General features: G+C 42.6%; 1 protein-coding gene across 5 annotated transcripts; it reads left to right on the forward strand.

Moving 5' to 3' along the window:
* Positions 1-1,390: 1,390 nt before the first annotated feature.
* On the forward strand, positions 1,391-15,461 carry LOC117455335 (polyhomeotic-like protein 1). Of its 5 annotated transcripts, none has more exons than XM_034094796.2 (15): positions 1,391-1,741; positions 2,229-2,356; positions 4,897-5,013; positions 5,263-5,334; positions 5,669-5,791; positions 6,084-6,242; positions 6,352-6,427; positions 8,117-9,063; positions 9,191-9,326; positions 9,571-9,737; positions 9,946-10,024; positions 10,422-10,509; positions 11,052-11,253; positions 12,306-12,513; positions 12,940-15,461. In XM_034094796.2, exons 2-15 carry the CDS (start codon positions 2,234-2,236, stop codon positions 13,089-13,091), a joined length of 2,649 nt encoding a protein of 882 aa, XP_033950687.1. In that variant the 5' UTR covers positions 1,391-1,741; positions 2,229-2,233; the 3' UTR covers positions 13,092-15,461. The 5 variants fall into 5 exon arrangements, with proteins under 5 accessions (XP_033950687.1, XP_033950692.1, XP_033950691.1 ...); XM_034094801.2 differs by having other exon boundaries at positions 11,070-11,253; XM_034094800.1 differs by having other exon boundaries at positions 4,897-5,007.
* The last annotated feature ends 200 nt before the right edge of the window (positions 15,462-15,661 follow it).

The raw sequence follows: 15,661 nt of genomic DNA on the forward strand, positions 1-15,661 counted from the left end.
ATATAGTAAATTACATTTTTTTTATTTTTGTGTAGTTGTATATTGCAATAATAACGTATGGTTGTCACAAAATCCCACGGCACACCCGGACTTGCCTCACGGCACACCAGTGTGCCGCGGCACACCGTTTGGGAACCACTGTGGTTCAAGTCCGGGTGTGCCGTGGGATTTTGTGACAACCATACGTTATTATTGCAATATACAACTACACAAAAATAAAAAAAATGTAATTTACTATATCAGTACTTTGTAGGTTTATATGTATGTAATCTGCGCGACTTGCGCGTCCACATCTCCACGTGCAGTGCTGCATACACATGCAACACATGGCCAACACGCAGGAGAACACACCGACGCAACAGCGTGAGCAGAGATAGACTGCACAAAATATACAGATAGCAGGAGACAGAGGACAGCCACGGTCAGATAGCAGGAGACAGAGGACAGCCACGGTCAGATAGGAAAACATTCAGGATCTGGATCAGTCTTATGCGACAATGGAAACTGAACTAAAGAGAACATTTGAAACTTTAGCAGTCTGCGTGATCTGCTTGCAGGGAGGGGCGGGCCGGCCCTGCGAGTAAAGTAACGAGTAAAGTAACGAGTTACTTTATGTAGAGAGTAACGAAGTAGTGTAATATATTACTTTTTTACTTTTTTAAAGTAATATGTAATATATTACTTTTTTTTAGTAACGACCCCATCTCTGCTGAAATGTTACATTTATAATTTGTAATTTGTAGTTGTCAATGCAGCTTCCTTGCATTGACAGTTCTCTGAATTTCCTTTGTCTCATTTTTAATGTTGTGACCTGTCTGGTTTAAATGAGTGTGTTGCTGCTTTGATGAAGCCTAATTTGATAACGTTTCAAATTAATTTCTGAAATATTTCGTTAATAAATATTTCATGAGTAATATAGTTGTCTTTGTCACATTTTATTTGGCATTAGTAAATAATTATGCACATTTACAGATATTTTACATGATATCAGTGATAACACATGTTATAAGGGCTATTTTGCACAATAGGTGTGCCTTGAGATTTTTACTTGTCCTTTGGTGTGCCTTGGGCACAAACAGTTTGGGAACCACTGATCTAGACAATACATGGATAATAAAATGTAGACATTTTGGGTATGCTATTTTAAATCAATGACAATAAAATAATATAAGGGATTACCTTTTAATTGGCTATGGTTATTGTTGATATGAATGAGTCTGTAAATGAATACAATGATTTTTGACCACTTTGTAGTTCAGATATATCACATATTTGTAACTAAATCTCCTCCTCCGTTATCGCTCCTCGATCCTTGATCCCAAATAAGGGCAGCGGGACGCTACTCAAGATGGCGCAGACCAGAGGCATATAATATATGGTAGACAAATCAACTTCCGGTGATACCGAGGAGCGAGGAAATTAAAATAAGAGAAGTGAGAAGCAGCCTGAGAAACACCCATGGATGTATGGAAACACCCCCCATGTCCTTCTCCGTCATCCCGTCGCGCCGGAAAAGGCAGAGCAGCGGAAAAAAGGAGGCGTTTCCCTCTTCAACAACACCATCAGCTGCAAATTTATGCAAAATAGTAAAATCACTGCTGCCGTGCTGCTGCTGCGGCCATCCTGCAAAGTGAAAGAAAGAAGCATCAGCGAGAAGCTCCGGACCCCGCGGAGCCGCCCGGAGTCGAGCTGCAGCGGGCAGCCGGTGCAGGAGGAGGTCGACAAACCCGAACCGGTGACGGTAAGCACGGACCGATAGCCCCCGGTAACCAACCAGACAGTAGCCGCGGCTAATGGGATGCTAGGAGGTATAGCCTCCGGTGCAGCCAGTGTTTACTGGTGTTAAACATGGAGGCTAGCTAACAGCTCTGAGAGAGAGAGAGAGAGAGAGAGAGAGAGAGAGAGAGAGAGAGAGAGAGAGAGAGAGAGAGAGAGAGAGAGAGAGAGAGAGAGAGAGAGAGAGAGAGAGAGAGAGAGAGAGAGAGAGAGAGAGAGAGAGAGAGAGAGAGAGAGAGAGAGAGAGAGAGAGACTTGCACATTATTAATCCATTGTTGAGTTATGCATTGGATCAGGACTGTATCAGCCCCCCAGTAAAACATTGAGTCAGTAGAAGAAGAACATTGTTTGTCAGGAACAATGACCGCTGCTCTTCATCAGCTGGGCTCTGGGAGGAAGTGAAGTGTTTATGTCAGAGTTTGACTGATGGACGCCTCCTCTGTCTACTCAGCAGCCATGGAGACGGATGGAGAGCAGAACCAGCAGGGGGCCTCAACCAATGGGAGTGCTGCATCTGCAGCGAGCTCCCGCCCCTCTCCAATGAATTCCATGTCTCTCTATGAAAGACAGGCGGTGCAGGTAAGTGTGTGTGTGTCAAAGCTGACACTATAAACATTTGATTTAACAGAGTGTAACTTCTGCTGCTACAGGAATATCAAAAAGCATCTGAGAGCAGTATGTAATATCATTTTGCTTGTAGGGTTTTGTATTATCTTTATTAGCAGTAATACACCACTTGTGCATCTTTAATAATCCAATCATTTTTAATACTCTTAAACATAATGATCTAAGTTAGCTTTTATAACATTAGTGCATTTTTTTCACGATCCTCAAATTTAAAAGGTATGTTTCGTTGCGCTGTCAGTTCCTCCACTCGCTGCTGCGAGAGCCGCGCTCTCATGCTGGCTGAGTTTAATTCCACTCCCAGATAAACGATTGTCTGAGAGGGAAGAGGACAGCTCTTCTTCCAATTTATTATGAAACCCAGGCTTTGACAGATGTGGTCCTCCGACTCCTGCCCAGCACTCGGATCCAGGAACTCAAGGGCTTGGTCCACGGAGTAGGACTCCTGGACTGGCCAATCATCCTCCTCGGCCGCAGTAGCGAGAGCGTCCGCTCTTCGCTGTCTGTCGGCCAGAGGGAGACGGGCGCAATGACAATGAGCACATGACACCTGCTGGGCGAGAGCTGCGTGCGCATGCTCCGGTCCAGGCAGGATTCGTCTGGCATGAGGAGCAAACTCTAACACAACCCTGTGTATTCATGTTTAAGCCTTTACTCTTTAGTGTCGCTACAGTGCTTCAGTACCTTGGTGCTGAAGAAAAGAGGGAGCAGGTTGTCGGGCCTCCTTCCTATTTATAAAGGAAGTGAGCCCGAGGGTGGGGCCCACCTCGCAGGTGGGCGTAGACTACAAGTGTTTCAGTGCTGCACGGGGGATTACCCAATAGAGAACCACAGTGACGCGTCCTAAAACCTGGAAGTAAGTTAGCATTTTTACCTCGTCCGGTTCCTTCGACAAAAAGCAATGCAATTTCTCCATATGATTTTGGAAAATAGCTCCAAATAAGGTCTGTGTTTGACACAAATTGAAGAGACAGATCACGTTTTGTTCTACAACATTAAATACATCAGCAGTGATTTTTGAAGAGTTTACGTGTCTGAAAAACGATGGTTGCTAACAAGTGGCTGAATAAGACTACAGAAGTTGTCGAGGCCGTTTTACGTCATTACGCCAAACACGTAAACACTCCCGCTAAGTTTGTTTGCCCTGTTCTGCTTGAAAGCAAGTACCTGCCTCCTGCAAACTGTTAAAACAAACACTTCAACTTGTACCATTTAGAATCTGTATGTTTTGAATATGGATCTTAAGTTGGCGTGACGTTGAAGCTGCGACCCTGCTGTAGTTCGTTTATAGCATAACGTTAGCATTTTGCTTCTGGCGACTACATTTATGATTTATAAAAGTAGTGTAGACATGTGGATATTATCCGGCTGAACAAAACGTGATCCGTCTCTTAAATGTGTTTCAACCACAGACCTTATTTTGAGCTATTTTCCAAAATCCTATGGAGAAATCTCATTTTTGTGGAGGGAACTCATGCACAGCTTACTTCCGGGTTTTAGGACGCGTCACTGCACCTCTCTCGTCTGCTCTTCACACACTACACTTTTCGCGGCACGCGTACTTACAGCCACTCAGCTCTGAATTATGTGAGATGGCGTTTGGTGGGTATGTCAGCTCAGTGCCCCACCTGCCCCTAATGACCAGTCGACACTGGCCAGAAGAATACTCGGAACGGAAGAGGGGGTCGTTTTTCTCGTTTCCTCAGTCTGACTAGCAGCCCGGTGTAGGACCCCCGCTTTGTCTTCCTCCTGCGTCTCTCAGGTAGGACAGCAACAGGTAGCCATGGCGGATCTCCATTGTCTGTCGGTGGGTTATTGTCCACAAAGTTTCTGATGTGAAGAAGTTCCTCTCTGCTATATTGTATAGCAGAGTTGGTGCGGTCGGCTTGCATGTTGCGAACCATGTTAAAAGCAAACGGCAAAAAGTAAATAAAGACAAATAAAATACGGCAAACGGCAAAGTTGGAGAGACAATGCGGCCATCTTTCACGGCGCAGTAGTATCCAATATCAAGAGATTGAGTTGTGCCCGGTTGAAGGAGTGTAATTTCTCCAGGCTTCTGTCACCCTGCACAGACATCTGTCTTTGTCGCCCTGCACTCACTAATCCAGCCGCCGAGCTCGCTTTCATCTCTCAATTTATTATTACAGGAGCCTCCGCTCATACATCAGGCAGCTGGCAGGAGGCTTCACAGCATCCCTCCCTCTCTGCCCTCTTGTCTTTTACGCTTCTTCTTTCATTTTTCATGAAACTTTACTTCCTTTTCTTACAAGTAGTGTTTGTTTTAATAATTTCCCCTGCTTCTCTCCTGTTCCTCTCTTACATCTTATTCTGTGTCATCTCTCCATCTGTCTTTCAGTACATGCCTCTTGATTTATCGCTGTCTCCTCCTCATGACAGCCTTCCTTTTTCTTCTTCTTCTTCTTATCTCTTTACCCGTTTGCTTTACTGCCCCACTGATTGCTTGTGATCTGTCTCCCCTCCCCTCCCTCCAGGCCCTGCAGGCGTTACAGAGGCAGCCTAATGCTGCTCAGTACTTCCAGCAGCTGATGCTGCAGCAGCAGATCAACAACGCCCAGCTGCAGAACCTGGCGGCCGTGCAACAGGTAAAGGTGTGTGTATGTTAAGACATCTATAATATTTTCCTAAATATATGTCAAATGCCGTGCTTTTTTTTAAGAAACTCAGAAAGCAGTAGCAGACAAAAAAAGCATGTAAAATCAGAATCTAGCTATTCCACCAGCTTAGACCTGGACTCACAGTGATTCATGAAATGGTCTGATAACCTCTGCAAACATACCTCTATTGATTTTGTTTAAATTGAAACCTTAAACTCATCTTTCTCCTCTTCCTCCTCTCAGGCTACTCTGGCTGCCAGCCGTCAGTCAAGTCCTTCCAGCAGCGGCTCTTCTCAGACCACCAGCACCACAGCTGTATGTTTTAGTGGTTACACCAAAATAACTGCTCTGTTACTTAAAAGCTAAGAAAACCTAATACACTGTAACATGTTCTCCTAACTTTATGATGATATGAAATGTATGATGTGATTACCCCAATGACCCTTAACAAAATATTAGTGTAGCCCAATTATTTTCTACAACTCTGCCAAAATACCATGTTTAAACACAATGCATAGGCATTGATTCATAATGACAGTCACCATTATATCAAATAATTAAAACATCCACTATTTGGTACTGCCCAAACTGAACTGAATTACAATGTTTCAGTGATGAATACAAAATGTCATTATCCTACATTTTCCAGGCAAGTGTAACATCTGGATCTACAACCAGCAGCCGTCCTATGGGTGCCCCGGCAACGTCCACAATCAGCCAATCAGTGCTGCTGAGTGGGGGGGCAGGGGGGCAGGGACAAATGTACCTGAGGGTGAGTTCACCAGAACATTAAGCAGACTGCATTATCAATTGTCTCTTTTAATCACCAGCTCTTTGTCATGCATACATGATGAGTTACAAGTTAATAAACATCATAAAGGAGTTTCATAAATCGGGATTTCATGACTCTTTGATGACTTTCATTACATTTAATAGCAGTTTGCGTTTATTAAAATATGTGACCTCTGTCAGGGTTATTCCACCGTGCAGAACCCAGCTTATACTTGACACCGTATACTTGGCTTATTTTCTGTGTGTTTGATGGTCTTCTTGTCATCCTGCAGGTCAACCGCTCCCTGAGGGCCCCCATCTCCTCACAGCTCATCTTTATGCCTGGAAACACGGCCACTGCTGCCGTGGCGACTGTCCCCCAGCAGCCACAAGCTCAGCAACAGCAACAGGAAGGAATAACAAATTCCAGCAGCCAATCAAATAATGACCAGGTTTGTGGAATAAATGTGTTGATGATTAGAAGAAAAATTAACATTTGTTTCTGTATTCCTTGCCATCGATTTTTATTTGATTTCCTCTCTCTTTACTTTCCTCTCTTAGGTGCAGAATCTAGCCATGCGAGGGGTGTCGGGTCCCAAAGGTATTAAGACTGAAGCCCCAGAGAGGAGCGACTCAGGTAGAGAGGAAAGGAAACTTAAAAACTGCCTCCGTTTGTTACAAATGTATAGGGTTATTAGATGTGTTGTAGTCTTCAGTCTATGCAATGTCATACACCCAATCCTTATCTCTACACTCACAGTTTTTGATAGGTGTGTTCCAGCGTGGGGTTCAAATCACCAAGTGCATTAGGGCACTGATAAGAGCTTCTCGAAGCCATTATGCACCCTTTCTTTGAGTGTGCATATAGTTCATAGCATTTATGTGTTTTTTCTGCTTCTCAACTAAATATACACAAACCAAGCATAATGTCATGGAAATGAATTCACTAGGACGTTATTCAAGACCCCAACGGTACGTCCACACAGCAGCTTTGAAAAAATCTTGAAAATCTTGGAGCTGGGCGTGTCCTTGAGCTTGGGGATTTTTTGCGAGCAACGCGACCAACAACCAATCACATGAATCTCCCGCCCCCGACATACAAAGCAAAAAACCCCGGGGATTTTATGCGAGCAATATATATATAAACTCCCCAAACAGGCGGAAACCTACCAGTTTCACCCACTGTCTCTGCCACCTCCCTCCATGCCTGGTTCCTCCGGTTTGTATCCCGTTAATAGTTCTGGTCGTAAAGAACCGGGTGATTTCCTACCGTAATTTCTCGTTTGGAATATTCAATTCAAATTCAATTCAAAACCTTTATTTATCCAGGTAAAATCCCATTGAGATCAATGATCTCTTTTTCAAGGGAGACCTGCAATATGAGGAAATGAACTGCGGTCTGGCTCTCCCTGCTTGTACGCAGTTTGATTGGCTAGCGCTTGCACTGTCAGATTTGCATAAACGGGATTTGATTGGCTGACGCTTCCAGCTCAGCTTCAAAAGTTGAACATTGCTCAAAAGCGAGGCAAAGTGACGTCATCCCCATTCAAAGTCAATGGGCAGAGAAGCGTTGGAAGATTTTTTTAAAGCTGCTGTGTGGACGTACTGTTAATGTGCCTAAATCAGTGCTTCTCAAAGTGTGTGGTCCGCGGACCACTGGTGGTCCGTGAGCGCCCCCCAGTGGTCCGTAAGTATATTGGTAACATTTCACATTTGAAATAAATAAATAAAGTTTTCCGCACTCTCGCGGGAATATCTCCGCAATGGAGCGAGCTTACATTTCAGCGCAACACCTTCGTCACACATGTTGCCACCTGTTTGTACCATTTTCAGGCGATTTGTAATCTGTTCTAGAAAAATGATGTGTTTTGGGATATTTGTGGAGTTGGGTGGTCCGTGAGTGTTTTTTTATTGGTTAAGTGGTCCTTGGTATGAAAAAGTTTGAGAAACACTGGCAACTGTTTAACAATTAAACAATTTCATCTATGCTCAAACACTTTTAATTAATTATAAAATAGAAAATACATTTTCTTAATATACAGCCAAAACATGTTTGGTTGCTAATAGGTTGTTTTTAAGCCACTGTAAGTTTTTCTTCCAAGTTAAACGGGGCAAAACTATATTACATCCATTCACAATGTAGATTGTATTCAACAGAAACTGTAAAAAAAAATTCAGTATACGAAACAATATATGCTACAAATAAGTTCAAATGTTTTCATCTGCAAGACGAAAACATTGACGATGTGAAGATCATCCCAGACCCTGGTTGTCTTGGCGTTGGGCCATAGATGTTGATGTGTCATTATGACTTCTCTCTTTTCAGCGTACTCCCTGGTCCATCCTTCCCACCAATCAAACTCCCCCTCTAAGCCGAACCAGCCACATCACCAGCTGCCCCACATCAAAATCCCAACGTACCCTCAGCCCACCAACCTCAAAGCCCACCCTTCCTCCTCTGGGGCCTCCAGCTCCACCTCCTCCATCCCTCTCTCCCAGCTCCTGCTTCACGGGACACGGACCCTCACTACAGGCACTACAGCTCCCACAGCATCACACACTCTGGTCCTGACGTCCAGTGCCCCATCCCAGGCACATGGGTATCCAGTTGGCACGGCAACCATCAAACCAGGGGTCAACGCTCAGACTTTGGTGGTGCAGCCGCTGCAGAAGACCTCACTTGGCGCGGAGAAATCCGGACATGGAAATGGACCCATCCCAATACAACCTAAAACTCTGCAGGGGCTCCGCCTGCCCCTCCAGCTGCCCTCCAGGAACCCCCCTCCCATCCTGCCCGCCCCTCCGCCCGTCAACAGCTCCGCTCAGCCCCCCCAGCCGCCGCACATCCCGGTGCAGATCGTGGGTGCGAGGCAGAGCACTCTGGGAAACACCCAGGCTCTGACTCTGGCGCGGGGCAGCTGCTGTCCCGACGGAGCCTCTGTCCTCAGCAGCTCGTCCAGCATGCTCACCATGGTGGCGTCCATCGCTTCCAGGGAGGGTGGGGTCGTGGGTAGAGGGGTGGGGCTAAAGACGCTGCAGTCGCCTCAGGTGGCCCCCCCATTGGCTCAGGTGTCTCAGGTGCATCCGCAGAATATTCAAAACTCTGGACAAAGTCAGAATGGAGTGTTGGCTTCAAGCCCCGCCTCCTCCCAGGCCCCCATTGTTTCCCCTCCTCGCTCCTCCCTCTCCCTCCCCCTGGTGATGGAAGAGCGGAGACGGACAACATCTGCTGCCGTCACCAACGGAGACGCATCGGGAAGTCAGAAACAACAGGTCGGCAGATTTTTGTTAATTATTCAAATTAACTTGCATCGACAAGGATTAATTTAATTTAAAATGAGTTTAAATCAGTGACCTACTCTCCTTTTAGCTGTTGTATTTTCATGTGTGATGTTTTTAGGGAAAACAGTTGACTGGCTCATTAAAAAGGAAATTAGATTCGAATTCAGTCAATTGTGAAGACGGCCCCTCCCCTCCACGGCTTCAGCCAGTCAGAGATCACCCCTCAGCAGTCCCGACCAATCCCATTGAAGCAGGTACAAACTCAGATATGTGTTTCCAAGGGAAAAAGTCAGAAGTTGCCAAATTCCAGCAAAACTTGTAGTGTATAAAACAGCTTTAGGATAATATGGTTGCATAACTAACATTGAGTTCTAAGTGTTATTCTATATACTACTCGAGTTGCTGAAGTTTTCACTTTTTTTCCAACTTTTTAAATGTGAAAGTAACAAAATATTGACTTTCTTACCTCCTCTGTCCTTCCCCTCACCTCCCAACCAGGCTCTGGCGCTCCTCCAGCCTCCTCCTCTCCCTCCCCACTGCTAACTGTGTCCCGTGGGGTCCTCCAGGGGGAGAGAGCTCCTCCCCCCCAAGCTGTGGTTAAACCCAACGTCCTTACACACCTCATAGAGGGCTTTGTCATCCAGGAAGGGGCAGAGCCATTCCCTGTGAGTACATGGGATTTGTAGTTTCTTTTTTTTGTGACCAACTTTTTAGTGTTGTTTTTTTTTTTTTTTTTGCCCTCACAAAAGGGACTTATACAGATACAAATGTATTTGTAGTTTCTAATACCCCTTTACAACGTAAAACTCAGGTATGACATTGCTCGCTGGAAACCGACCATTTATTTTGATGTTGTTTGTGTTTGATTGACAGGTATGTGGTTCAGTGAAGGGCTCCCCTGGGGAGGACAGTCCAGACACCAACCAATCAGAGACTGTTACAACAGCAACAGGTAACTGCTTTGAAAGTACTGCTTCCTTACAGACAAGTTTGAGGGAACAAAAACATTGCTTTATAATGTCAGGCCAAAATGAAACTTCTGTGTGGCATCACATGACTAAAATATAACAGCTAAAGGTACTTTTAGGTCTTAAGTTGTACTTGCTATTTTCAATTATTATAATTAACATAACATGAAAAGGTAGGGCAGGATTTTACAAAGTGCAACAGAATGACCCTTTTTTTGTACAAGCAGGGCCAAAGGAACACACAGAGTTTTACTTACAACCCTCTAACTGCGAGTTTTCCCATCACATGTTCTGATGTGACAATATATTCATTGACAAGTCAAATATAGATGTGATATATTTACTATCTGCTTTGTTGTTTTCTCCAAACTCTGCCCTCAGTGCTGAAGTGTGAGTACTGTAAAAACTTTGCTCCTGCCAGCCAGTTCAGAGGCACCAAAAGGTTCTGCTCCATGTCTTGTGCCAAGAGGTACTTCAACATGCATGAAATATAATATATGCAGTGGAAGCCATATGAGAAAAAACACTCTGTGCTGCTGAGAACCACTGTAGCCTTGTGTCACATTTTGAATAGTTAAAATACAAAACAAAATACAAATGGATGATTAAGAAAACAGTGTGTGATTCTCAGGTGGCTTCAGCTGTTTAATACACAGCATGTACGTTTTCTTTTCTTGTGTTTGTCCTTTTGTTTAAATTCCTTGATGTATGTCCCAATTCATCTTTATTCTACAAAATTGGCATATAAACATGTTTGTTTTCATGTCAAACTTCTGCCCAAACCTGATTGTTGTACATGTTCGACAATACAAACAATGCACTTGCTGCATTGTTTAAACTGTATGCTGTCAGCATATGATTGTACATTATTTGCTTCTGCTTTGCATTTGTCTCTTTGCCCACTACATGTGTGTAGATTATATACGCGTATGGTGCAAAGAGTCAAAAACCTGTATGTGTTGCTCGTCTTGGCTTCAGTACCGTATATGTCACTCTTTGTCTACGATACAGTATGTATTGGTTCCCCAGGTACAACATCAGCTTCAGGCATCACTTCTGCGTGCAGCATAGTCAAGGTCACGCTCCAGATCATGACCAAGGTCAACTCTCCAACTCCGACGAGGAGGGGGGGATTGCAAGGCGGAGGGTCCCCCACAGGACAAGTTCAGAAATAGCCAGTGCCAAGATAGCAGGAAGACCTATACCTGTTAAGGTGAGAAAGAACGGCACATATTTCATACATGATGTGAAGAAATGAAATTCAAAAAGTTGTTTTTAATCCATGCAACATCTATACACTTTAAACCACATAGAGGGCCGTAAAACTGCCTTAAAACCACAACACAACCAGAACACATAAATATGATTTATAAAACAGCCTCAGCTTGTGACTTAGTCAGGGAGCTTACTGTAGAATATTTTAAGATGGAAAGCAATAAAGTGGTACAGGAATTTCCTAAAACCCTTAAATGATTCAGCATTTGAAAACATCTGGTTCCCAGATCATGAAGTCAATGTTTTTTTTCAACATGTTTTTTGTTTTGGTTCTACAATAGAAAATACATCAGTAAATATTCCACTTGTGAGTGTCCGAGGCTTTTGTGTGTCATAAAAACAGCAATTTCTATCAAGTGACTAAATAAGATTTCTAAACGTCATCACACCGAACACTAGCCGCCTTTAGCTTAGCGGTGGTGATGCTTAGGCATGTCACCGTGGTTAAGTTTAGCCTAGAGATAGCCTTTTTTTAAATCATAAAAGTGGGGTTAATATGCAGAGATTATCCTGCTGCACAAAACGTGTACGTATCACAAATGTGTGCTAGCTGCAGGTCTTATTTTATGCAGTGTTACAAAATCCAATGGAAAAATCCCATTGCTTTTTTGAGGCAGCCTTGTGATGCTAACTTCTAGCTCTTTCTACAAAAATGTCATCACTGCACCACTCATATTTCAATAGCTTTCACTTGTTCATGTTAAGCCCCCAAGTGCCCCCAAGTGGCTGCAATAGGCACTGCATTACCAACCCAACTAGGATTCATTTTCACCTAGTCTCTGTGATACTGCCAAGCAGAGGGAATGTAATCTCAATGATGATACTTTATCATTTATATTTTAAAATGCTACTTGTTATAGGTTTGTTCATGCATTGAGTCACATGGATACGCTGGGGAACAATCCAGTGCAACCTAAAGCTTCCACTGTCACACGGAAGACATTTTTGTAATGCCTTGCTCGCGGGCTCCTCTGCCTCTCCTCCTCACAGTGCCGTTCAGAGTCCAGCCATTCAGACGAGGAGTCCAGTGGTGAGGAGGACGAAGATGACCCCATGTCCCTCTCTCCCGCCTCCTCCGCCTCCTGCCACCAGCCGCCTCCCCCACTCCCAACGGAGACTTCTGATCCCAGCTGCCTGCGTGCCAGCCCCGCTCAGTGGGGGGTGGAGGAAGTGTCACAGTTTATTTCCTCACTACAAGGTTGGAAGAAAAAATGACATTAAGAGACTGATCATGATTGATGTTGCCCCTCTTGTGTCATTGTTCTCCTTATTAACATACTTCCTATTTAGCATGGATTGTTGAATCTTTAGTGGGAAACTAAATATCAATTATTTAAAAAAAAAAATCAGGGTCAAAAACCACTTATTTTTTTACTATAATTGTGACCAAGGAATATAGATTATAATTGACACAAATAATCAGTGTTTCAAAAAAACTCTGCACCCATGTTGCTAAGATGTTGTGTAATCTGCTTAATGATCTGTATTTTTCACACTTTTTTGTTCCTCTTTTAATTACAACAACCTTAATGCTATTATGACTTTCTTTCTTCTCTCCGTTTCCTCTTGTCCACCTTCCCAATATTTCTTTCTCTATTTATATTGTTCTTTCTCCTCTTCGCAGGCTGTGAGGAGCACGCCCCCCACTTCCTGTCACAGGAGATTGACGGACAGGCCCTGCTGCTGCTGAAGGAGGAGCACCTCATGTCCACCATGAACATCAAGCTAGGTCCTGCCCTGAAGATCTGCGCCCACATCAACACCCTGAGAGACTGATGTCAGTGTTTCCATAAACCCACCCTGTTCAAATTCAAGCCCTGGGCATTTACCCTAAACTCCTTTTCCAGGCCCAGTTAAGATATGAAACTTCATTTTCAAAACAAAGGCCTTTTTTATCCAGCCGCTGCACTTGAAATCTGTTGTGGACTTGTCTGATCTGGAGCACGTTTTCAAAGGTCGTACTAGCACAGAAGTATTGTTATGTTGTCTGTCATGTTTGTGAGTTTCAAAAATACTACAGAATGCCAACTTTATTTTGGCGAGGTTAAATGTGTCGTAAAATGCTATTGCTCTGCGAAACCAGTGCAGAGATTGTTTTTATCAAGTGGTTTGCTTTTTGCTTTTTTGTTGCACAATTTCAGTCTAATATCTGCATTGTAAAATGAAGGTGTTTGAATGTATTTCAATGCAGAAGTCAGTAGTCATTATGTCATATTGTACAGGAACATTATTTTTTACAGACCTTTGTCTTTTTTCTTGCCTGAGAACATTGTTGGTTCTCCTTTAGGAAAACACTTCTTCTTTTTAATGACAATTTATTAAAGCCATAATCAGCATTGCATCGGAACAGAACTTCAGTAAACAAACACGCCATATTTCATTCAAATCCATCCACAACGTTGCAATGAGTCTGCATCTCAAAGATGACATCTGATTATTTTACTTGTACTTACATTTGTTTAGGGAAGCGCTTAGACCTTTCATAGCTGTGTTATTTATAAAAACTAGTCCTTTCAAAACTGTAATCATTATCTAAGTGTAGCTATCACCATTTTTATTTTTGGAGTGGCCTATTCTACAGTTTACAGGGTACATGTACAGCACAGGGTACTGTCCAAAGGAAATCCAAAATCTGAGACTGTATTCTCGCATTTAAAGATTGTTGCTTTTTCAAATGGTTTAACCGCCCGCTTCAGATCTCTACAGGCGTGTCTGTATGACGGAAGGGTAACGTCATGGGCTTGAATTTGTGAAATTGAAAAGAGAAACGCTGTAAAAGATGAATAATGAAAGTCACCGACAGATGTAAACTGTTAAATAAGCTGTTGATTTGAATTTTCTTTAACCTGCATTCATGAACAAAGCCGGAAGGTTCTTAAAGAAGAGTAGGCTTGTAGCCACATGTGGATGAAGAAGAAATCATACCTGAATGAGTGAGTGTGAGAATGGGAAAAAAACCTTTACTGTAATAAGTGTAAAAATTGCCTTTATATTTAAATGCACATTTATTTGCTGGACTGCCTTGTTTAAGCTTTTCACTCTAGGACTTTCTCATGTTGTCTCTGTGAACCTTGTGGCCTTTCTCACTAGTCTCTACACTAGGTTTAGATGAGGATTGTCTGTTTTTTTAACTGCTTTTCATATCATTCCTTGTTTTATATTAGTGCTTACTTTTTTACGATTGTTATTTCAAGCAATGGCATTTGTTGCCTTTCCCAAAAAGCGTGACTGAATGGTAGCTACCTTGATTAAGGAAACTTGCTGTCTTACTCATAGCTTTGTCAAATAGCGTGTAACTACCAACAGTATTTACCTTTCTAGCTAGCTATCTTTGGCTTTATGTTAGTGACTGTGGATATTACAGTATTTTCTTTAAAAAAAGGATAATAATCTTTGATAGCTGTGTTTTATATTTCATAGTTTTCTCTGGATTCTTAAGTGTTTAAATCAGCAGATCCTTCGGCATATTGTGATGACCAAAACGGAAATCGCCTGCTTTGCAAGTGATTGGAGCCACAATTTCTTAGTCAAATGATTGGAGGTCTGCGATGGTTACCGGTGTAACATTTGTGAACAAGCAGACCATTGCCACTTTGTTTATTCAATCATTGTTTTCCTAACAAGTAGCACTTTTCTCACAAAATTACATAGGATTCTGCAAAAAGCTTTTCTTTTTATAGAGGCTATTTCAGGATCAAAATGTGTTTGCTTGCAATAATCAGAAAAAAATGAAAATTCCTGGAGGGACTGAGTTTGAAAAAGAGAAGCTAACAAATCTATCATGCAAATAAATAACCAAGGAACTGTTCTAAAACTGTCACTTCTGTGTGTTTATGTCTATCCTGACTTTTGACCTAAGCCTGAGGTCACCTAATCCTCAGGGCTAATAGACTCTTGTTTTATGTTTAATTTGCATGGATAGCTTGGAAAATGCGCTTCCCCATCTCACATTCCAGTTTAATGTGGCAAGGGTATTTTAAGCAAACCAGATTTTCAGCTTTGCCATTTCTCAAGTTAACTATTTCCTTTGCCTTCTGTCGTCAATGTTGCTGCAGGCTTTTAAAATGTTACATTTAGGGCCAGTATATAGTGTTACACTGCAGAATATAGTGAAAGTCTTGTATGTATGACTGTATGAGGTTTACAAAAGCCTCTTTCTTATTTATTTTATAAATTATAATTATTGGTTTTAAAATAATGCAGTGTTTTAATAAAGTATACATCACACCCCCCTCATCTTTGTATAGCTTCTGAGAAGCTATGTACATACAAAACATGTTGTTTCAGTGAAAAATGCAGCAAACATGTATTGTTTTCTTTCATTAGTCATTGCATAAGTTAGTTTA

Source organism: Pseudochaenichthys georgianus, chromosome 11 (genome assembly GCF_902827115.2).
Source record: "Pseudochaenichthys georgianus chromosome 11, fPseGeo1.2, whole genome shotgun sequence".
NCBI classification, from domain to species: domain Eukaryota; kingdom Metazoa; phylum Chordata; class Actinopteri; order Perciformes; family Channichthyidae; genus Pseudochaenichthys; species Pseudochaenichthys georgianus.

Excerpts from the sequence above, each read along its gene's own strand:
- LOC117455335 (XM_034094796.2), top strand. The coding sequence starts at position 2,234 with ATGGAGACGGATGGAGAGCAGAACCAGCAGGGGGCCTCAACCAATGGG. Across the intron at positions 9,064-9,190 it reads CGGGAAGTCAGAAACAACAG|GGAAAACAGTTGACTGGCTC; the intron begins GTCGGCAGATTT and ends TGATGTTTTTAG. Across the intron at positions 10,510-11,051 it reads TCCATGTCTTGTGCCAAGAG|TATGTATTGGTTCCCCAGGT; the intron begins GTACTTCAACAT and ends TCTACGATACAG.